This window comes from Hemitrygon akajei, chromosome 14 (assembly GCF_048418815.1).
Source record: "Hemitrygon akajei chromosome 14, sHemAka1.3, whole genome shotgun sequence".
Taxonomy (NCBI): Eukaryota; Metazoa; Chordata; class Chondrichthyes; order Myliobatiformes; family Dasyatidae; genus Hemitrygon; species Hemitrygon akajei.
Genome location: NC_133137.1, coordinates 107,200,045 through 107,224,071, shown reverse-complemented (window position 1 = coordinate 107,224,071; position 24,027 = coordinate 107,200,045). Strand labels below are relative to the sequence as shown.

The window sequence follows — 24,027 nt, the reverse complement described above, 5'->3', positions numbered from 1 at the left end:
TAGGTTCTTGATAGGACTTAGTATCAAAGGTTACGGCGAGAAGGCTGGGAACTTCTCCGTCCCCCCTCTGTGCCACCCCATAAGATCATAAGACAGTGGTCTCATGTTTATTGTGTACTTTTGGTGGCCAGTTTATTAGGTATACATATTTGTTAAATGCAAATTTCTAATTAGCTCATCATGTGGCAGCAACTCAATGTATAAAAGCATGCAGGCATGGTTAAGAGGTTCATTTGTTGTTCAGACTGGGTAGGACGTCAGAATGGGGAGGAAATGGAATCTGTGACTTTGACTGTGGATATTGGACAGGGTGGTTTGAGTATCTGAGAAAGTACTGACCTCCTGGGATTTCCCCACACAACAGTTCCTCGAGTTTGCAGAGAAAAGGTGCGAAGTTGTGTGGACAAAAATGTCTTGATAATGAGAGAAGTCAGTAAATAATGGCCAGGCTGGTTCAAGCTGAAGGGAAGGTGACACGTTACAACAGTGGTCTGCAGAAGAGCATCTCTGACACACACCATGTGGATGAGCTCCTGCAGCAGAGGCCCGTGAACATACACTCAGTGGCCACTTCATTTGGAAAGGAGGCACCTAATAAAGTAGCCACTGAGTGTATATCTTAACCTTATTTATTCTCCCAAGATGCATCATCACATTTTTACTGAATTAAATTTTATCTACGATGGATCTGTCCATCTAACTAACTTATAAATATCATTTTGTAGCTTAAAACCAACTTCCTTACAGCAAGATATGCAACACCAGTTATACCTGGTCAATTAACTTATGCTCACAGCAATTAGTCTTATTTTGGCATCAGCTGAGCTGATATTTCATTATGTTTAATAATATTCAGTGAGCTCAATTGTAGACAACTGGAATTACATTGTTTTTAATTTTAATTATAAATGATATCCGTATATTCAAATGAATTGGAAATGTTAAGGAACAAGTTGTGATTGAAACCATGTTAATGCAAATGCTTTCTGATTATTGAAGTCTCCCTGGGCCTTTTTGGTGCAGTTGATAAGTGCAAGTTACTTGCTAATTATTTTTGTTGGGTGCAGGAGAGGTGCTAGTGTGTGGCGAGAATAATCTTTAAAATAAGAACAAGAAGCCAAGAGGAACTTAGCAGGCCAGGTAGCATCTATGATAAAAAAGTACAGTTGAACCTTCAGCAAGTTCCAGTATTTTGTGTGTGTTGCTCAGATTTCCAGCATCTGCTTATCTTCTCTTGTCTGTGGTTCAAAAATTGGTCTTCAAATCATATTTACTACAGGCACATTTGAGAGCACAAAAAAAAGTATTTGCAAGTAAGGTAAAGCTGACTTGGAAATGTATGTTTAGGAAGTTGATTTGTTTTTGGTAAATAAATTTTAATGTGAAGTAATTGAGGTTTGGCAACTCAGAAACCAGATCTGGGCACATTATTCCCTTTGTTGAAGATTTCAGATTCAGACTTAATTACTAAAAGATAAATTGAGGCTCTGTTTACATTCAAAGTTTTTTTGTTAATTCCTCTCAGAGGTTGATCCAGAGCTTACTAAACAACTAGTTGGCAATTGTTGTCTTAAATCTTTGAGGTTCTTTTCGTGTTGTCATCACTTTCCAGATAATATTTGGGTCCCACACACAGCAATAGAGTATTTGTTCAAATAAGCTTTTTGATGGTTTATAACACACAATCTTCTACAAGCATCTCAGTTTACCTTAACTAAAGTTGTCACCTCTTTTGTGGCTCTGTATTACCTGTACTAATCTCTGCCTCAGAGAGAACAATCCAGGATTCTCCGGTTTTCTAACAAAGGGACAAGGCAGACTGCTACAGCCCAGTTAGCCTAACATCAGTGGTAAATTACTGGAAGGAATTAGTTTGTATATAGGAAATCGTGTCTCATAAATTTAATTAAGGTTTGTGAAGAGGTTGATGAAAGAACTCACTTACAATGACTTTTCATCTCATATTCTCAATATTTGTTGCTTGTTTTTGGAACATTGGTTGTTTGTCCATCTTGTTTGCATTTTCTTTCTCTGACTTTATGGTGTTTCTTTGTATTTACTGTGAATGTCCACAAGAAAATGAATGTTATGGTTGTATACGATGACCTATATGCACTTTAATAATAATAAATAACTGGACCTTGGAGAGTTGTTGAACAGAGAGATCCAACAGTACAAGTACATACTTTCTTCAAAGTGGCAACACATACATTTAATGAAATGAAGGTGGTTGGCATACTTTCCTTCACAGAACAGGGCAATGAGGACAAGATTCAGAATGTCATGTAACAGCTGTATAGGACACTGATGAGACTCAACCTAGAATATTTTGTATAGTTCTGGTCGCAATTCTATAAGAAGGATATGATTAAGCAAGAGAAGGTGCAGTCGAGATTCACAAGGATGGTGCCAGGAGTAGAGGGCTTGAGTTATGAGGAGAGACTGGAGAGACCGTTTTCCCTGGAGTGCTGAAGGGTAACTTTATAGAGGTTTATAAAATCATGAAATGTTGGATGGTCACCGTCTTTTTTCTGGGCTAAGGGAGTCTAAAGTTAGAGGGCATAAGTTTAACATGACGGCAGAATTTTTTAGAAAGGACCCGAAGGGTTTGTTTCTGTGCCAAATAACTAGACGACTCTCTGACTCTGAAACAAAAGTTTGTTCTGCAGGTATTCTTCTACTAAAATACATTTCACTTTCTTCAGGCTGCCAGAATGAGGTATTGGGAATTGATCATGATAACACAGCTAAGGTTTAACCAGTGACCTAGAGGCTTAGTATAGTGTTATGTTAACAAGAGATCGTACAGCTACATGACTTATTCCTATTAAATCGTCTCAGTTTATTTTACCTTGTTGTTGCTTCTAAGCCCTACATTCTATCCCTTGGAGCTATGGTGTGTATTTTCTAGAAAGCTTCTGGTTCCCTGAGTCATCAGTGTAGCACAATTGGCATTTATCGTGACAGTAACAAATACTCCCAGGGATTGGAGAAAACTTCACATCAGGATCAGAACAACATCCTTTTCTCATTTATTGTTGCATACTTTGCCTGATTTTGTTACATTAGTATGTTGAGCTATTATTGATTTATGCCCCTGAGATGCTTAATGAAAATTGGAAAGGATCGTACAGGAAATCCTGGGGATATCTCTTTTAATCATGTCTAAAAATGTAGATTAAGAAGTAGGTGTAGGCAAAGGTCTTACAGACTTTCAAGACTTTCCAACCATTAAACAGATTATTATTATGGTCAGAAATGGGATGATAATCAGAGGATTTGCTGGAAGCTGCAAAGTATCGTTCCAGATTGCTGGAATGTAAGGCAAAGAAAGATTGCTGAATGAATTTAACGATTTTCTTTCAGTTAAAATGATAAATCTTTCAACATCCCAATTTCTTTTGTTTTACATCCTGGAGAAATGGTATTGCCTGTTTAGAATCAAATTGCTCAAAAGACAGTGAGCAGATGTCCCAATCTGCTCATTTACCAGAAGGAACTGGGTGTTTCTGGTGTTTTAAATGTTGACTATAATCCCATAAGGGATAGAAATAGAATTGGGTCTCATTCAACCATCAGGTCTGCTCCACAATGCAATCATGGCTAATTTTTTTCAATCTCATTCTGACTTCTCCCCTAACTCTTAACCCCCTTATCAATCAGGGACCTATGAATCTGTACCTTAAATACACCAATGACTTGGCCTCCACAACCCTCTGTGGCAACAAATTCTACAGATTCACGACTCTCTGTCTAAAGAAATTCTTCTTCATCTCAATTTTTATTGTGAGACAGTCCACCTGGATATAAGACACTATTATTAATGGAAACAGTATTACAAGCATCCACTTTATCCAGGCCTGTCAGTAGATTTAAGTGAGATGCCACCACTCTCTCCGCCACTCCTCTGAACCCCATCATGTACAGTCCCAATGATATCAAACACTGCTCATATCTTAGGTCTTCAGTTCCTGGGGACATTCTCGTGAATATCCTCTGGACTGTCTCTACAGCCATCCTTCCTCAGAGATGGAGCCCAAATTTGCTCACAATATTTCAAATGTGTGCTGACCAACCACTTATAAAGCCTCAGCAGTGCTTCCTTGCTGTAATATTCCTCTCAGAATGAATGATAACAATGCATTTGTCTACCAGCTCAACCTGCAATCCTGAACTAAGTCCTTTGTACTTCTGATATCTGAATTTTCTCCCCATTTAAAAAATAATCTACGCTACATTTTTATTCTTCCCACCAAAGTGCATAACCGCACATTTGCCGATGATGTATTCCTTCTGCCACTTCTTTACTCATTCTCCTAATCTGTCCAAGTCCTTCTCCCTGCTTCTGCAATACTACCCTGTTCCTCCACCTGTCTCAGTACTGTCTCTAAACGTGGCCGCAATGTCATCATTCCCTTCAGCCAGATCATTAGTATTAAGTGAAAAGTTCTTTTCTCCACACTGTACAATGCTGGCAGTCACTGCCACTGTCACTTCACTAGTCACTGGCAGTCATCCCTTTATCCCCACCCTGACCTCTGCCAGTCAGGCAATCTTCTATCCATGCTAGTAACTTTTCTGTAACACAGTGGGCTCCTATCTTGTTAAGCAGCCTTATATGCAGCACCTTGTCAAAGGCCTTCTGAAAATCCAAGTAAGCAACATATACTGACTCTCCTTTGTCTATCCCGCCTGTTGCATCCAAAAAACATTCCAACAGGTTTGTCAGGCAGCATTGGCCCTTATGGGAACTATGCTGACTTTGGCCAAAACCTCATTCTTCATAATAGACTCCAGCATCTTTCCAACCACTGAGGTCAGGCTAACTGGCCTATAGTTTCCTTTCTTCTGCCTCCCTCCCTTAAAGAGTGGAGTGACATTTGCAATTTTCCAGTCCTCTGGAACCATGCCAGAATCTAGTGATTCTTGAAAGATCATTACTAATGCTGCCACAATCTCTTCAGCCACCTCTTTCAGAACCATCTGGTCCAGATGACTTATTTACTTCCAGACTTTTCAGCTTCCCAAGCACCTTCTCCTTAGTAATCACAATGACCAACACTCTCACATTTTGTCATTCTGCTAGTGTCTTCCACAGTGAAGACAGTACCTCACTACCTCACCAGTCTCATTTTCCAGTGGTCTGATATTCACTCTTGTTTCTTGTCTAGCAGATTCATGTGCAGCACCTTGTTAAAGGCCATCTGAAAATGCAAGTAAACAACATCCACCGACTCTCCTCAAAACATTTCAATAGATTTGTCAAGACACTATATTCTACCTTTGTTCTGTTTTATCATGTACTTCAAGGTAACCCAAAATTTCACCTTTATATTACTCTAAAATCTTACCAGCCATTGAGGACAGGCTTACCAGCTGATAGTTCCCAGTCTTTTGACTTTCTTCCTTCTTCAATAGCTTTGTCACATTTGTGATATTTCTCTTTGCTGACTGTTTCTCCATGTACAAATACTGCCTGACCCTGTGGAGTTTTTCCAGCATGATCTGTTTTTTACCCAGTCTCTAACTTACTCTTGCTATCAGAGTCATACAACATGGAAAGAGGCCCTGTGGCCCAACTGGTACACACTGAGCAAGGTGCCCAACTAATCTACTCTCATCTGCTGTTTTTGGCCTATATCCTGTCAAGGTTTTCTCTCCAAGTGTCTTGGAGAGGAAACAGCCCAGTCCATCACGGGTAAAACCCTCCCCACCATTGAGCACATCTACATAGAGCGCTGTCACAGGAAAGCAGCATCCACCATCAGGGACACCCACCATCCAGCCATGCTCTCTTCTCACAGCTGCCATCAGGAAGGAGGTACAAGAGCTTCAGGGCCCACACCAGCAGATTCAGGAACAGTTAACACTCCTCAATCATGAGGCTATTGAACCAGAGGGGATAACTTCACTCCACCATCACTGAACTATTTCCACAACCTATGGACTCACTTTAAAGAACTCCATCTCATGTTTTTTTGTTATTTATTGCTTATTTGTTTTTATTTTTTCTCAGCTCCAGCTGGTGAAACCTAAGGTACAGGCATAGCCAAGCACATCCATTTCTCAATTGCTAGGAACTTTCAGACTATTCTAGTGGTGTTTAGCATTGTGATTTTCTGACGATTCACATAAATATTGCTGTGTAGGCCTAATAGTTTAATGTTATTGTGTAGTGACATTGGGATGATGCCAGTTGCAGATATAATAACTGGGACATCGAATATCCTGTCATATTCCATAGCCTTTCAAATTTCTCTTTTACTTCAGCATTTCTCTGGTGTTTATCACCTGTTGATTTCTGTATGTTATGTGTGTTTGGAATGGCAATATCTATGGAGTAAGTTGTTCTTGCCTGTTTATCCTGTGTTATATCCAGACAGTTATTATGGATTGTCCTACCTGAAAAAATGGATCAGTTGTAATATAACTTGTAGAACTCTAATTCAAAATCTGAATTGGGCTTGCGTTTATAGTAAGATATGGTGCCTTTTATGAGTTTGTATTTTAAAGCAAGATTTTGGTAAATGATGTTTCACACTTGGTTATGCCTGTGTAAGTAATCAAATTGAGTTAAACTGTGACATATTGAATTCTTTCTGCTTTATCCTAACATTTTCTGCATTTATTGTCTTAAGTTTGTTTGTCTTTTATGATATATTTTTGGTAACTTTTTGTGTTAACCTCCTGGTTCTGTACTGCCAGATTACTTTTTTATTTCTCTGTATTTATTGTGAATGCCTGTAAGAAACGAATATCAGGTTTGGATATGGTGACATATAGGCACTCCGATAATAAATTTACCTTGAACTTTTAAATATTGTTAATGCATCTTCCTCCTGCAGCTTATTCCATATATAGGTCACCCTTTGGGTGACATTCTTGTTCTTCAGGTCCCTATTAAACCTTTTCCCTCTCATCCTATATTTCCGCTAGTTCTTGATACCTCTACCCTGGAAAAAGATTGTGTTTCACACTAAATGCCCCTCAGGATATTATACGCCTTTGTAATGTCAATGCAAATTTTCTGACACTACAGTGAATAAAGTTTCAACTTGCTTAACCCCTCTCCATAATTCAATCTCTGGGGTCTCAGCAACATCCTTGTAAATTTACTCTGCGCTTATCCAGCTTAATGGTATCTTTCCTAAAGCAGGACAACCCAAACTGAACATAATATTCCAAATATGGCCTCGCCATTGTCTTGTATAGCTGCAACATAACATCTCAAATTCAACACACACAAAATGCTGGTGGAACACAGAAGGCCAGGTAGCATCTATAAGGAGAAGCAGTGTCGATGTTTCGGGCCGAGACCCTTCATCACAACTAACTGAAGGGAAAGATACTAAGAGATTTGAAAGTAGTGGGGGGAGAGGGAACTGCAAAATGATAGGAGAAGACCGGAGGGGGTGGGATGAAGCTAAGAGCTGGAAAGGTGATTGGCAAAAGTGATACAGAGCTGGAGAAGGGAAAGGATCATGGGACAGGAGGCCTAGGGAGAAAGAAAGGGGGAGGGGGGGAGCACCAGAGGGAGATGGAGAACAGGCAGAGTGATGCACAGAGAGAGAGAAAAAAACAAACGACTAAGTATGTCAGGGATGGGGTAAGAAGGGGAGGAGGGGCATTAACGAAAGTTGGAGAAGTCAATGTTCATGCCATCAGGTTGGAGGCTACCCAGATGGTATATAAGGTGTTGTTCCTCCAACCTGAGTGTGGCTTCATTTTGACAGTAGAGGAGGCCATGGATAGACATATCAGAATGGGAATGGGACGTGGAATTAAAATGTGTGGCCACTGGGAGATCCTGCTTTCTCTGATGGACCGAGCATAGGTGTTCAGCGAAATGGTCTCCCAGTCTGCGTCAGGTCTCACCAGTATATAAAAGACCACACCGGGAGCACCGGACGCAGTATACCACACCAGCCGACTCACAGGTGAAGTGTCGCCTCACTTGGAAGGACTGTCTGGGGCCCTGAATGGTGGTGAGGGAGGAAATGTAAGGGCAGGTGTAGCACTTGTTCCGCTTACAAGGATAAGTGCCAGGAGGGAGATCGGTGGGAAGGGATGGGGGGGACGAGTGGACAAGGGAGTCGCGTAGGGAGCGATCCCTGCGGAAAGCAGAAAGAGTGGGGGGAGGGAAAGATGTGCTTGGTAGTGGGATCTCGTGTTTGATCTCAAATTCTTTATCCACTGCTCTGACTAATGAAGGCCAGTATGCCAAAGACTTCCTCCTCCATCCTGTCTGTCTATGATGTCACTTCCAGGGAAGCACGTACTTGTATTCCTCAGCCCCTCTGTTCTCGAATACTTCCCAGTGCCTTACTCTTCTCTATTGAAGTCCAACCCACACTCGTCTTCTCAAAGTACATCACCTTGCATTTATTCCAATTAAACTCCATTTGCCATTCCTGGGCCCACTTACTCAGGTAGTCAACATCTCTTTGTAATTCTTAATAAGTATCTTCACTGTTTGCAGTGCCACCTATTTTAGTGTCAGCTCCAAACTCACTAAACAAGCCTTGCCTATTCTTGCCCAAATCATTAATGTAGATGACAAACAGCAATGACTCTGGGGAGCTATTAATCACATGCCTCAAATTCAAAAAAAACCTCCTATCATTAACCTCTGCTTCTTACCTCAAGTCAGTTGAGTATCCAATTAGTTAACTCTCCCTGGGCCCACAGTACTGTAGCTCAAAGTTTCACAAGTTTCAAAGTTCAACCTTATTATCGAAGAATATATACCATATACAACCCTGAGATTCATCTTCTTGCAGGGACCGACAAACGGTGAAAAAAAACACAATTGAATCTCTAAAAAATCATCCACAACAAAGACTTCCAAATATCCAATGTGCCAAAGAGGACAACTCATTCAAATGGTAAAAAAAGTAAACAAATAATATATAGAAGATGAACTGCAGAGTAGCAAGAAGAAAAGGAGACGGGTCAAACACAGGCAAATGGTTTGTTTTCCTCTCTCAGGTCTCACCAATTTTAATTTGGCTTGATGTTTTAGTTGCCATGGGGTAATGGAGTTGAGCATTGGTTCATTTTCTACGAGGCAGCTCCTATCTCCAGCGACATCGTACCTGCATTTTCAAGTTTGCCAAATCCTTCAAGAGATCATAAAATTGCTAGTTCATTTAGTGGTTTCAAACTTTTTTGAGTTGCCACCCCTTTGGCTCCCAGACCACATCCCCAGTGCACCCTTCTCCCCTTCCAGCCATTACATAAAAATTTTGATTTTGATTTACAATGCAGTGTAAGGAAATTGGAACTGAAAATTCAAAGCAGTAACAAATAATTGCAAAAATTATTCAAATCTGTTTAAAGCTACAAATAAAGTTATTGCAACACACACAAAATGCTGAAGGAATTCAGCAGCCCAAGCAGCATCTATGGAAAAGAGAACAGTCGACATTTCAGACCAAGACCCTTCAGTAGGACTGGATAAAAAAAGAGAAGAGGTAGAGTTAAAAGGTAGGGGGAGGGGAGGGAGAAACACAAGGTGATAGGTGAAACCGGAAAGGGGTGGAGGTGCAGTAAAGAAGCAGGGAAGTTGATTGGTGAAAGAGGTACAGAGCTGGAGAAGGGGGAATCTGAGAGGAGACGACAGAAGGCCATGGAAGAAAGAACCGGTGGTGGGGTGGGGGGAGGACCACCAGAGGAAGGTGATGGGTAGGCAAGCTGATAAGGTGAGAGAGGGAAAAGCAGATGGGGAATGGTGAAGGAGGTGAGGCAGCATTACGAGAAGTTCAAGAAATCAGTGAGGCAACCCAGACAGAATATAAGGTGTTGCTCCTTCAACCTGGCCTCCACAACGGTGGAGGTGGCTATGGAAAGATATATCTAAATGGGAAGTGGAATTAAAATAGGTGGCCACTGGGAGATCCTGCTTTCTCTGGTGGGTGGAGTGTAGATGCTCGGCGAAGCGGTCTCCCAATCTATGTCGGGTCTCATCGATACACATGAGGCTACACCAGGAGCACTGGACACAGTACATGACCCCAACAGATTCACAGGTGAAGTGTCATCTCACCTGTAAGGATTGTTTGGGGTCCTGAATGGCAGTGAGGGAGGAGGTGTAGGGACAGGTGTAGCACTTGTTCCTCTTGCACCGATAAGTGCCAGGAGGGAGATCAGTGGGGAGGGATGAATGGACAAGGGAGTTGCATAGGGAGCGATCCTGTGGAAAACAGGAAGTGAGGGGGTGGGAGGGAAAGTTGGACTTGGTGGTGGAATCCTGTTGGAATTGGTGGAAGATGCGGAGAATTATGTGTTGCACTCAGATGCTGGTGTGGTGGTAGGTGAGGATAGGAGGAACTCTATCCCAGGTAGGGTGGCGGGAAGATGAAGTGAGAGCAGATGTGCCTGAAATGGAAGCGATGAGGTTGAAGGTAGCGTTGATGGGAGAGGAAGGGAAGCCCCTTTCTTTGGAGAAGGAGGACGTCTCCTTCGTTTTAAATGAAAAACCTCATCTTGAGAGCAGATGCAGTGGAGACAGAGGAATTGAGAGGGGTTGGTGTTTTTACAAGTAATAGAGTGAGAGGAGGCATAGTCGAGGTAGCTGTGAGAGTCCGAGAGCTTGTAATAGACATCAGTTGATAAGTTGTCACCAGAGATAGAGACAGAGTGATTGAGAAAGGGGAGGGTGTCAGAAATAGACCATGTAAATTTGAGGGCAGGGGTGGAAGTTAGAGGCAAAGTGGATGAAGTTGACAAGTTTAGCCCGGTGCAGGAAGCAGCACCAATGCATTCATTGATGTAGTGTAGGAAAGGTGCAGGACAGTCACCAGTGTAGGCTTTGGAACATAGACTATCCCAGGCAGGTAAAGCTGGGACCTGTGTGAATGCCCATGGCTACATGTTTTGAAGGAAGTGGGAGGAGCCAAAGGAGAAACTATTAAAAGTGAGGACAAGTCCTTCTAGGAGGAGGCGAGTGGTGGTGGAGGGGAACTGGTTAAGTTTGGTGTCCAAAAAAAACCCAGAGATTTTTGAGGCCTTCCTGGTGGGGGATGGAGGTGTATAGGGACTGGACATCCATAGTGAAAATAAGATGATTGGGGCCAGGAAACTTGAAATCAGTGAAAAGATCCAGAGTGTGTGAAGTGTCATAGATGTAGGTAGAAAGGCACTGAACTGGAAGAGATGAAACAGAGTCTAGGTATGTGGATATGAGTTCAGTGGGGCAGGAACAAGTTGAAACAATGGGTCTACTTGGACAAGCGTGTTTGTGGATCTTGGGTAGGAGGTAGACAGAGGAGTAGAAGGGTGCAGCAATTATGAGGTTGGTGGCAGTGGATGGGAAATCCCCAGAGTTAATAATGTTGGTGATGGTGTGGGAAACAGTGGCCTGGTGCTCCTTACTGAGGTCCTGTTCGAGGGGTTAGCAAGCAGAGGTGTCTGAAAGTTGTTGCTGGGCCTCTGTTTTAGATTGGGAGACCGCTTCGCTGAGCACCTAAGCTCCATCTCCCAGAAACATGGAATCTTCCAGTGACCACCCGTTTTAATTCCACTTCCATTCCCATTCCAATATGTCTATCATGGCCTCCTCCACTGTCGTAATGAGGCCATACTCTGGATGGAGGAACAACACCTTATATTCCGTCTGTGTAGCCTCCAACCTGATGACATGATCATTGATTTCTTGAACTCTGGGTAATGCCCCCCCCCTCACCCTTACCCATCCCCTCTTCCGTCTCTCACCTTACCTCCTTGCCTGCACATTGCCTCCCTCTGGTGCTGTCCCCTTTTCTTTCTTCCATGGCCTTCTGTCCTCTCCTGTCAGACTCCCCATTCTCCAGCCCTGTAACTCTTTCACAAATAAATTTTCCAGCTCTTTACTTCACCCCACCCCTCCTATTTCACCTAGCACCTTGTGTTTCTCCCTCCCCTCACCTTCCTTTTCTCCAGACCTACTGAGGGGTCTTGGCTTGAAAGGTTGACTGTACTCTTTTCCATGGATGCTGCCTGTCTGCTGCATTCCTCCAGCATTTTGTGTATGCTGCCTGGGTTTCCAGCATCTGCAGATTTCTTTTTGCTCATGAAATAAAATTATATCTTTAATTACAGTTAAAAAAACAATTTTCATCAACAGTTTTAGTGTGTACATTAGTAGTCCAACTATTCACTACTTCATTGTTTTCATCTTTCAGTGAGATTGATGGGCTTGGTGCTGTGATATCAGCTTCTGAACATCAGGCTGAATGAGACACAGAAAGGAGTCTCAGATCCCCACGTTCAGTCATGCCCACAAAACATCACCGTATGTCACCAGCGCCATCTTGAGAGATTTGCTTTCATTGATCCTTTTGTTCACATCTTCCCAAAAAAGCTCAATTGATTCTAAAAGCATGTATATCTTATCCCTCAGAATCCCCTCTAGTAACTGATCACAGATATGCAAAAAAGCTGGATGAACTCAGCAGAGACCTGAAACGTTGACTGCTTCTTTCAACGGATGCTGCCAGACCTGCTGAGTTCATCCAGCTTTTTTGTACGTCTTGATTTGACCACAACATCTGCAGTGTACTTTGTGATCACAGATATTAAGCTTACTGATCTATATTCACAGGTTTTTCTTTCCAGACCTGCTTCAATAAAGACACAACTTTAGCCACCCGCTAGCCTTTCTGCACTTTATATGTCACTAAAATTAATGCCTGTATTTCAACCATAGCTTGCACAAATTCTTCTCTTGCTTCCCATTCTTCTTGGATATGTATATCTGATGAGATCCACTGAGGCTTATCTACCTTCATTCATTTTTAGACATCCAGTTTCTCCTCTGTTGTCATGTAGACTATCACCAAGACATCCCCACTAACTATCTCAATTTCTAAAAGTGTTTGTCTTTCTTTCAAAGCATGAGAAATATTTATTCAGGACTTCTACATAATATCCACTTTTGTCTTTGAGAGGACCCATTCACTTCCGATTACTCTTTTACCATTATCTCTTTGATTTTCCCTAGAATTCTGTGCCTAAGCTATCTCATTTCTCCTTTTTGCCCTTCTAATTTTGATCTTGAGCACACTTCTGCATCCCCTATACTTCTCCTGGGATTCACTTCAAGCAGTTGACCCATGCCCTCTGAAGAAAAGATTTAATAACCCTTATAATCCAGGGATCCATATTCCTGCCAATCATGCCTTTCATTCAGTAACAGGAATCTTGAACTCCCGTTACTTCACTTTTAAAAGCCTTCCACTTCCTGAACAGCCATTTGCCCACAAGCAACCTACACAATCAACTTTGACCCTGTCTATTACTATCAAGATTTGCTATGCAATCTAATACTTCCAAAATTTAGAACTTTCTAACTTGTGAATCACCTTGTTCTGTAACGACTTTAAAACAAATAGAACTGAGGTCACTGGTCCCAAGGTGCTCCCCTGTTAACACCTCGGTCAGCTCTCCTGGGTCTTTTATTTCGCAGGCTTTGCCCTCTCCCTATACAGATGGGTGACTTTGCCAGATGAAACTTTCTTGAACACATTAACAAATTCCATCTCATTCAAACCTTTAATAATATAGCAGTCCCAGTCTATATTAGGAAAATCAAATTTCCTCACTACGACAACCCGACAACCCTACTATTGTTGCAACTTTCAGCAGTCTCTCTGCATTCTTGTTCCTGTAATCATTATTGACTATTGAGGGCCTATCAAACAAGGGAAACACTTATATAATTTCTCAGATCTACATTAAAACCACAGTGGACAATCCCTCAGTCTCCAGGATATTCTCTGTAATCAGAAATGCATCTTCCCCTGCTCTGTTTCTTTCAGCTCTGTCCGTTGGGACATTTAGCTGCCAGTCTTATCCATCACTTACCCATGTTTCTGTCATGGCTGTAATGTCTCACTCCTAGGTCGCTATCTATGCCCTGAATTCACCTCAATGTTCAGTTCCACTTAAGTTTCTGGTAGGGAGTGCTTCTAAGAGTGTTGGTTGCGAGACATTTGACAATGGCAATGCTACCAACTGGCATAGAATAGTTGTTAGAAACAATCATTATTTTGCACTTACCTGTTGCAATTGCCACTTACTTGCAGTTATTTCAAGTCTATTTGTTGCTGGATCTTGGTGCTGGAGTTACATAAACTGTGTCAGTACTTAAGAAAGTGCAGTTGAAATGAAATGCTTGTCTAAAATGTCCTCGTTACAAACAAGCTTCCAAATTAACGAGTGCAACTTCTGTATTCAAGAAAACAAGTGACAAAAAGCAGGAAGCTACATGCCTTTTAGTTTATCATCTGCCAAAGGGAAAATATTAAAATTTGTTATTGTAGATGGTATAGCAGGACATTTAGAAAAATTCAAATTTACTGGGCAAAGTCAGCATGCTTTTCTGTAACAGAAATTATGTTCAACCAATTTATTGGAGTTCATTGAAGAAATAACATGTTTGTGGATAAAGAGGGAAATGTAATTTATAGAAGGCATTTGATAAGATACTATGTCAAAGGTTATTGCTAAAAACATGCTTATTCTGCAGGAGGATATTGGCTCAGATCGAAGATTGGTTAGCAAACACGAAATAACAATTAAGAACAGATGGGTCAACAATGGGTTGGTAAGATGTAATTTATGGTGTACCAAGGGAATCTCTACTGGGACCTCAGTTATTCCCAATTTGAATAACAGACTTGAGGTTAACAGACAGACAGACATACTTTATTGATCCCGAGGGAAACTGGGTTTTGTTACAGTCGCACCAACCAAGAATAGTGTAGAAATTTAGCAATATAAAACCATAAATAATTAAATAATAATAAGTAAATTGTTCCAAGTGGAAATAAGTCCAGGACCAGCCTATTGGCTCAGGGTGTCTGACACTCCGAGGGAGGAGTTGTAAAGTTTGATTAAGAAATGGTTGTAAAATTTGCTAATGATATATAGATATCCAGGAAAGGATGTTGTGAAGAAAGTAAAGGAGACATAAAATAAATATAGATAGTTATATGAATAGGTGAGTGGAAAGTGGAAAATATGAAATTGTTCTCTTTGACAAGAGAAATGAAAAAGAGGCATATTATCTAAATGATAAGAAATTGCATGTTTTTGAAATAAGAGGATCTGGGTGTCCATTATTCATAAAGGCTAGTGTAGTTGACAAGTAACTTTTTATCCAGCATCATCTTTATGTGCCATTTTGGACGATCATGGTCTTTTGTCTGATTAGCATCTGAGGGGAAGAGCCTCTTCATGCTCTGGTTCTTATTCTTTACTCATGACCGTGACCATGATTGCTTTTGGCAAATTTTTCTACAGAAGAGGTTTGCCATTGCTTCTTCTAGGTAGTGTCATTACAAGACAGGTGACTCTACCTATTATCGGTACTCTACAGAGATTGTCTGCCTAGCATCAGTGTTCGCATAACCAGGACTCGTGATACGCACCAGCTGCTCATACGACCATCCACCACCTGCTCACGTAGCTTCACATGGCCACGACTGGGGGCTAAGTAGGTGCTACACTTTGCAATTATTGTCAGTAGAATAGAGTACAAAATTACAGAGGTAAAGCTTCAATGATAGAGGGTATTAGTTAGACCATATTTAGATTGTGGTGTACAGTACTGGTATTTTTATATAAGGAAAAATACTAATGCATTGAAGATATCTTTGAGAATGACTACTTTAAGCAGAGGTGGCCAAAGTTTGAAAGACTACTTTGTTAGACTGGAACATGTAGTACAGGCTACATTCAGGTCAGCTATGATCTAGTAACTGTCACAGTTGGCATGGCATACAGGGCCAAGTGCCCCAGTCCTGCTAATCTGAATGTTTCTACAAACTACGGACATTTTGATGGAAAGGAGGCTTTTGATGAAGAATCTGAAGATGAGAGGGTTCAAAACATTGCTCTGACGTACATTATATCTGCAGCTCATAGTAAAATGATTGGCCTCCAACCACCATGATCATCTTTGTTTGCACTTGACTTCAGTTTCATGAGGATCCCATTTGATCAGATAGTGCCTTGATATGAAAGACAGTCTTATTTATCTTGCCTCTGGCATTTGCCAAGGCTGAGCCTATAATGAGGCCTGTTGTTGTATTGCCCTGAAAGAACTGAAACTGAGCTTTAGTAGGTGCCACTTGATATCATTATTGGTAACACCTTCCAACACTTCTGTTGGTAAGTAATAGCCTGGAGAAGTGGTATTTAGCTAGATGGACTTGTTCTGCTTTTTGTGAATAGACTTACCTGGGAAAATTTCCAGTTTGTCAGGTAGATAACAATGTTGAATAACTGTACAAGAGATTTGGCTAGTTCTGGAGAACAAGGAGACAGCTCTACCCCATCACTGAATAGATATTGTTGTCAGGAGGCAAGAATATACTCAGCTTAATGCCCACTTTCTATTTCTGACTGCTTTTTGTGCTGTACCACAGATCCAACATATGCAGTTGAGAAAATCAAATACTGATTTTTAATGTTAATCACTTTTTAATGTTTTTAATGTCATGGCGAATGGCAAAATTTATTAAAGTATTGTCTGTATGTTTGTGTCAGTGATGAAGTGAAGTTCAATATTTGCAAACATTGCTGTCTGGACTCAGGCAGATTATTGTATAAAAACTTTATGACCCCCCCCCCCTTAGACTTTATCTGGTTCAAGGTATACCTAATCGTATCATACATCCCACCTCTTTTGCAGTGCTGAGCATCGGCGAGGGAGGCTTCTGGGAAGGGACAGTGAAGGGTCGGACTGGCTGGTTTGCAGCTGACTGTGTGGAAGAGGTACAAATGAGACAATACAACACACGACAAGGTAAGCATGGCTGCTCCAATTCAGACAGTTGATATGATGTAAAAGGTCTTTGCTTTGCCATCAAGGAAATTAATGTTTATTTTAGCGATACAAGCATATTTCCACCCCCCCCCCCCCCACAAGGATTTTCTGTGTTGTCAGGAACTGTGATTGATAAACTTGCAGCTCTGGCTCTGTGCAGGGTGCTTTTATACCACAGGACAGTCAATTTGCTGGTTTAGTCACCATACATTTTTCTACTAAACCTAATAAGGGACCATTCTATAGAGGTAAAAGACCCCTTGTTATTAAGTGAGCGTAATACACGACAGAAGAAAAATAAGGACAGCATAGCAGCCAATTACTTGAACAGTTCAAAAATTCCCCTGGCATCATCCTGAAAATTGCAGGTCTTCATCGTGTTCCAAGCCTGAGTTGGCCTGGTTTAATGTTAGCAGGAGAAACTACTTAAGTGACTGTGCTCATTGCCGTCCTCTTTGTGATCAGTTCTCTCTGTGTTTTATCTCCCTTTTCCTTAGGTTGCTCCAACCCACCCTGCCCCCAACTTTACTTCTCTAGCTACCAATATATCATGTATATCTTTAGTGTTCTTGTTACCTTTGTAAACACCCTACCCACTACCACTTTTCTCCAAATCTGTTCATTAGGTGAAAGACACTGTTGTGGAATAGCCATTGTTGTCTCTTTCAGCACCATTGTGAGAGAGTTGTAAGTTTCTGCTTCCAACTGAGATAAGTAGAATGCCTCATTCCCAAATACACCACTTGTTAGAAATCCAATTCTTTCGCTCTTTTCTACAATACTAAGTTACAAACACAATAACTAAAATTTATTATGGAGCAAAATATAAAACAGAAGATAGTGATTTAGAAATTTAAAACAATTAGGGTTTTTTCCTATCTCAAATAAAATGACTTTAGTTCTGTCCACTGTCCTGGTTTCTCGTGCCCCACAAACAACCAGGAGACGCAGAAGATTCTTCAAGAAGGGTTCAACTTTAATCTGCAAATCAAAGCTGAGACAGTCATCGAGCTAGTCGCTGATCGCTGATTGCCCACTGATCCTATCTACATCTCTTAGCTACCTCTCATTAACACACCATTATAATCTACATCTCTTAGCTAGCCTCTCATTAACACCCCATTATCTTCTACATTCTTAAGATTTCATTCTCCTACTAAATTGGATACATGCATAGCAAATAGCAAACTCAAAACTGACTACATAGTTTTGGTTACACAGCAAACAATGCAACTTTTATACTCCAATACCACTATAGTAGCATAGTGTGTGTAGCATGATGCTGCTAGAGCCTAGGGATTCGGGGATAGGAGTTCAATCCCGGCATCCTCTGTAAGGAGTCTCTGTAAGTCCTTCCCATGGAATGCATGTGTTTTCTCCGAGTGCTCCAATTTCCTCTGGTTTTCCTCTCCTGAAGTCTACAATCAGATCCTTGGACTTATTGACATTGAGTGAGAGGTTATTGTTATGACACCACTCAGTCAAGTTTTCAAACTCCCTCCTGTATGCTGGTTCATCACCCACTTTGATACAGCCAGCAACAGCAGTGTCATCAGCAAACTTGTATATGGTGTTGGAGGTGTAATTAGCCACACAGTCATGGGTGTAATCAAGTAGAGCAGTTGGCTAAGTACACACCCCTGCCGTGCTCCTGTGCGGATGGAAATTGTGGAGGAGATGTTTTTGCCAATCCAAACTAACTGGGGTCTGCAAGTAAGGAAATCCAGGATCCAGTTGCACAAGGGGGTATTGAGACCCAGGTCTTGGTGTTTACTGATTAGTTTTGAGTGGATGAGGGTATTAAATGCTGAACTATGATCAATAAAGAGCATTCTGATGTATGCATCTTTGCTGTCCAGATGTTTCAGTGTTGTGTGAAGGGCCAGTGAGTTTGCAGTTGCTTCGATAGGTGAATTAGAGCAGATCTAAGTCACCGTTCAGGCAGATGCTTCAACACCAGCCTCTCAAAACACTTCATCACTGTGGATGTCAGTGCCACTGGGTGATGGTCACTTAGACAGGTTACCATCCCCTTCTTGGGTATCAGTATGATTGAAGCCTGCTTGAAGCAGGTGGGTACCACACACTGCTGGAGTGAAAGGTTGAAGGTATCTGTGAATACACCAGCCAGTTCATTAGCACAGGTCTTCAGTACTCGGCCAGGTACTTTGTCTGGACTGGATGCTTTCCTTGGATTCCCTCTCTTGAAGGCAGCCCACACGTCATCTTCAGATACTGAGACCAGAGGATCATCAGGAGACATGGGGGTGCATGATGGTTCCTTCCTGTTCTGGTTGTCAGAGCAAGCATAGAAGGCATTGATTGAATCTTGTAATGAAGCTCTGCTGTCTCCTGTATCACAAGATTTAGCTTTGTAGGAGGTTATGGCATTGAAACTCTGCCACAGCTGTTGAGCATCCCTGGATGATTTCAGTGTAATCTGGAATCTCCATTTCACCTGAGAGAATCTGGTTCTCAGCAGGGTCCAGATTTCATTGTTCATCCAGGATTTCTGATTGGGGAAAACCCTGAACAATTTCATGCAGATACACTTGTCCACAGGTGTTTTAATAAAGTCTGTAACGACCCTGGTATGGTCATTCAGGTCTTCCGATGAGTTCTTGAACATGATTCAAGGCCTGTGACCGTTTCTCAGTCTCCCATGACCACCTCTTGGTTATTCCACATTGTATCTGTAAGTAAATAAAATAAAAATTAAAGTATCCCTTTGAATATCACTCACCTCAGATGAACTCAAGCTGCAGATGAACAATTCAAACAACTTGTGTTGCATTAACTAAGTATTCACATGCGTGAAAAATCCAGAAATCTTCCCCACCTTGAAACAAGAAAAACAAGAGGGAAAGATAGATTCACATACAGCTGATGTATATTATGAAACAAATAATTATAAGTCGGAAACATTTGTTCAGACCAAACCATGCAGTATGAACAGTGGGGTGGGGGGAATCAAGAGAGCGTCAACAAGCTTTTTCCCGACCCCTAGCACTGTGAAAGGAAACCACAAAGCAAAGGAATTTAGGTTTGAAATGTCTGTTGTGTGTCAGTGTCATCTGTGACCACTGGCTATTACATATATGGGACTGTTCTTGTGGTAGTAGTTTATATAAATGTTTTGGGATTGCTTTGGATTATGGATGGAGTTTGAGTGTATTGTATCGCTTGACCATACATGGAAGATTGATTAATTGTGGAATGCACTTAGAAGAATAAACCTAGTGATGCAATGAATCATCAGTACCCCATCTGTCACTGGGTTATGGATTAAATTCACACAAATGCTGATGGCTTGTTCTCCTTGCTGAAGATTGGATTAGTAAGATGCTTGCAATGTTGTCTTTTAACCTCATTAGGATCTAGGTAGAAATCTCATTCTTTTCTCTTTGGTTCTCAAGTATGCAAGATTAAATGATTATAAGCCACTGTTAACCAATGGAAAACAAAATATAATGAATTGAATTGAATTGACTTTATTTCTTACATCCTTCAAATACATAAGGAATAAAAATCTTTACACTACTTTTCCATCTAAATGTGCAATCATTGTAATTTATAATAATTTATAAAAATACCTCAAATAATGAAGGTAGGGCAATTAAAACATTGTCTCTCTGCACTTCCAAGTATCTTTTAAAAACACTACATAATAGACCTAATGGTAAAAGGGTATTGAGATGATAACTTCATTGGTCTAGGATAGAGAAAAAAGAGTAACAAGGATTAGATGATTCTGGAGATAAGCGGTTCCTAGCAGCTCAGTGCTGGAACTGTGGCTTTCTTTGCAACATAATGGCTAGCACAAGCAGCTGTTGCATACTCTATAAAAACTGCTGAAATTGCAAAACACAGGGCAAATGCAATTTAATGCAAATAAATTGTCAGTAATGCACTCAAGGAGAAGCAACACGGGGGCGCTTTGCATAACCTGCGCTCCGTGGCCGCTTTATTAGGTACACCTGTACACCTACTCGTTAATGCAAAGACCTAATCAGCCGATTGTGTGGCAGCAACTCACTGCATAAAAGCATGCAGGCATGGTCAAGAGGTTCAGCTGTTCTTCAGACCTAATGTCAGAACAGGGAAGAAATGTGATTTTTGACTATGGAATGACTGTTGGTGCCATACGGGGTGTTTATGGGTGATCTCCTGGGATTTTCATGCCCAACTCAACTGTCTCTAGATTTTACAGAAAATGGTGGCATGAACAAATGGGTGAATGGGTTACAGCACACAAAATGCTGGAGGAGCTCAGCAGGTCAGACAGCATCTGTGAGAAAAGTGTAAGCAATCGACCTTTTGTGCTGTGACCCTTCCTCAGAAGGAAGGGGGATAGATGCCTGAATTAAAAGGTGGAGGGAGGGGAAAGAGGCTAGCTAGAAAGTCATAGGTGAAGCCAGGTGGGTTGGGAAAGGTCCAGGGCTGGAGAACAAAGAATCAGATAGGAGAATAGAGTGGGAGGAGTAGGGAACCCAGGGGGAAGTGATAGATGAGTGAGAGGAAGTAAAATGTCAAAGTGGGGATATAGAGGAAGAGTGGGGTGGTGGAATTTTGTTCACTGGAAGGAGAAATCGATCTTCGTACCATCAGGTTGGAGGCTATCCAGACAGAATATAAGGTGTTGCTCCTCCACCCTGATGGTGGCCTCATTTTGGCTCAAGAGGAGAACATGGTTCAACACGTCGGAACTGGAATCAGAATTAAAATATTTGGCCACTGGGAAGTCCCACTTGTGGCAGATACTGTGAAGGTGCTCAATGAAGTGGTCCCACAATTTACAATGGCTCTTGCCAATGTAGAGGAGACTGCATCAGGAGCACCGGACATCCTCAGCTGATTTGCAGGTGAAGTGTTTCCTCACCTGGATGGACTGTTTGAGGCTCTGAATGGAGATGAAGGAGGTGGTATATGGGCAGGTGTATCACCTGAGCCACTTGCAGGGGATGGGTGCCTGTAAGAAGATTAGTGGAGTGGGACAATTGGAGAAGGGAACTGAAGAGGGAGCATTCCCTGAGGAAGCATTGGGAGGTTTTTGAAGGTAAAAGTATGTTTAGTGGTAGAGTCCCTTTGGAGTTGGTGGAATTTGCGGAGGATAATGTGTTTGATGTGGAGGCTGAGGGACTCTATCACTATGTACCCTCTGAATGGATATGACTGACCTTCAGATGTAGGATTGTTAACAACATGTACTTTACAATGGATGATTTAGACAGGAGTATAACTAGGTTTTTCAATGACAGGTGGAGAGAAATCCAGGGAGATGGAAGAAACTGGAGTAAATTAGCCATAGCTGCTGTACACTGAAGTACATGGCAGAGTGGGTAGAAATGTACCTCAAGAATGAACACAAAGCTGAGATTCAGGTGCAGAAAGCTCATAAAGATGTGAAGAAAGCATGTATAGACATGGAGAGAGTGCATGTAAAAGCTATGTCTGATCCATTTAGAACGGCGATGAGGAGAAATTGCATTAGCCAGTGGGTGGTGAATCTGTGAAACTTATTGCCATGATGGCTACAGAGGTGAAGTCCTTGAGTATACTTAAAGCAGAGATTGATAGGTGCTTGATTAGTTAGGCTGTCAAAGGTTACAGGAGAAAGCAGGAGAATGGGCTTGAGAGAGATAATATATCAGCTATAATGAAGTGGCAGAGCAAACTCAATGGGTTGAGTGGCCTAATTCTGCTCCTGTGTCTTATGGTGGTTTTATGAACGATCTCTAGATTAACTAGAACCCATTGTTAGGTTAAAGATTTTCCTGTCAGTTTTTGGTTCCAGTTTTCCCAGGCCATATTCACTGTCATCCCATTTACACTGGTCCTCCCTTAATTAATTATTCTTATTTTTGATTGTTTCCCTTCTTTTCTACAGTGAACAGAAATCTTAAAATATGTCATGATCACTATTTTTTAAATGTTCTTCACTCTGAATTATGCTTACTTTTTAAAAAATTTGCCTGTCTCTCTCTGCAACTCCTCCTTTCTCTCTGTCAACTCCACTGGTTGCCTCATCCTTGGGTTTTCTCTAACTGAGTCTCACCCCTCAGGATCACTCATTTGCTCCTTTATTGATTCACTTCTTCCTCCTCCTCCGTGGCTGTCTTTCTGCCTCCACCTGCTCCTTCGATTTCTATTCTCCTCCATCATCTGTTCCTGCTGTGGCAGCCACGCTTAGTCTCAACAGGACTCTTCTCCTCCTGTGTCATAGATATTCTCCCTCAATCCAGATTCTTCAACATGGAAAAGACCACCCACATTTTCTACCTCCTCCTCTGCCTCTTCAAATATGTTTCACTTCCCTTCTCATTGTCATTATTAGATTTCTGTCTCTCCCACTGTTGATACCTATTTATTTTGTCCTTCAGACATTGTATTGTTGGAATACACCTATGTAATCTTTATTCTCTTTCCCCCCCTCCCAAACACACACAACATTCTTCCACCCACTCCCACCCCCACTGTTCACTTATTCTATCGCTAATCGTCAGCTCTACAGAAGTAAAGAACTCTGGCCTATTGAGAGATACATCACGCCCTGAGAAGGATTTTGGAATAAATAACAATAACATTTGATAAAATAACAAATTATTCCTTGAGCAAATACATACGCCTTGATGGTGATTCACACTTTATCCATGGTCAGTTATTACTTAGAAGTGCTGCAGAAATTCCCTGAGAAGCATATAAATAGAACTTATTAGTAATAGTCCTGCAGGGGTGGATAACGTAATGTGCTGTTGAATCAAGGCTGGGATCGCAGTACAAAGACACAGAATGAAAGTAAAGTATTTGGCATGAACATGAAATGTTAACAGAACTTAATGCAAATAAAATAGGCCATTCAGAAAAACAAAAAAGGGTTTGAATGAAAGGGGAACAGTAGAGCTAAAACATTGTGATGGAATCAGTGTCTTGGTACAATAAAGGTGAGATAGTGAGAGCTGAACATAGATAGATAGATAGATAGATAGATAGATAGATACTTTATTCATCCCCATGGGGAAATTCAACTTTTTTCCAATGTCCCATACACTTGTTGTAGCAAAACTAATTACATACAATACTTAACTCAGTAAAAAAAAATATGATATGCATCTAAATCACTATCTCAAAAAGCATTAATAATAGCTTTTAAAAAGTTCTAAGTCCTGGCGGTAGAATTGTAAAGCCTAATGGCATTGGGGAGTATTGACCTCTTCATC

The 24,027-nt window shown here is 41.3% G+C and overlaps 1 protein-coding gene across 3 annotated transcripts in view; it reads left to right on the top strand.

Moving 5' to 3' along the window:
• shank3a (SH3 and multiple ankyrin repeat domains 3a) overlaps positions 1–24,027 on the top strand; it is a 1,154,364-nt gene that overhangs the window by 771,270 nt on the left and 359,067 nt on the right. For all 3 annotated transcript variants that reach the window (XM_073066894.1, XM_073066893.1, XM_073066892.1), the window contains exon 14: positions 16,676–16,789. In XM_073066894.1, coding sequence (XP_072922995.1) covers positions 16,676–16,789 — 114 coding nt within the window. The remainder of the gene's footprint in view (positions 1–16,675; positions 16,790–24,027) is intronic.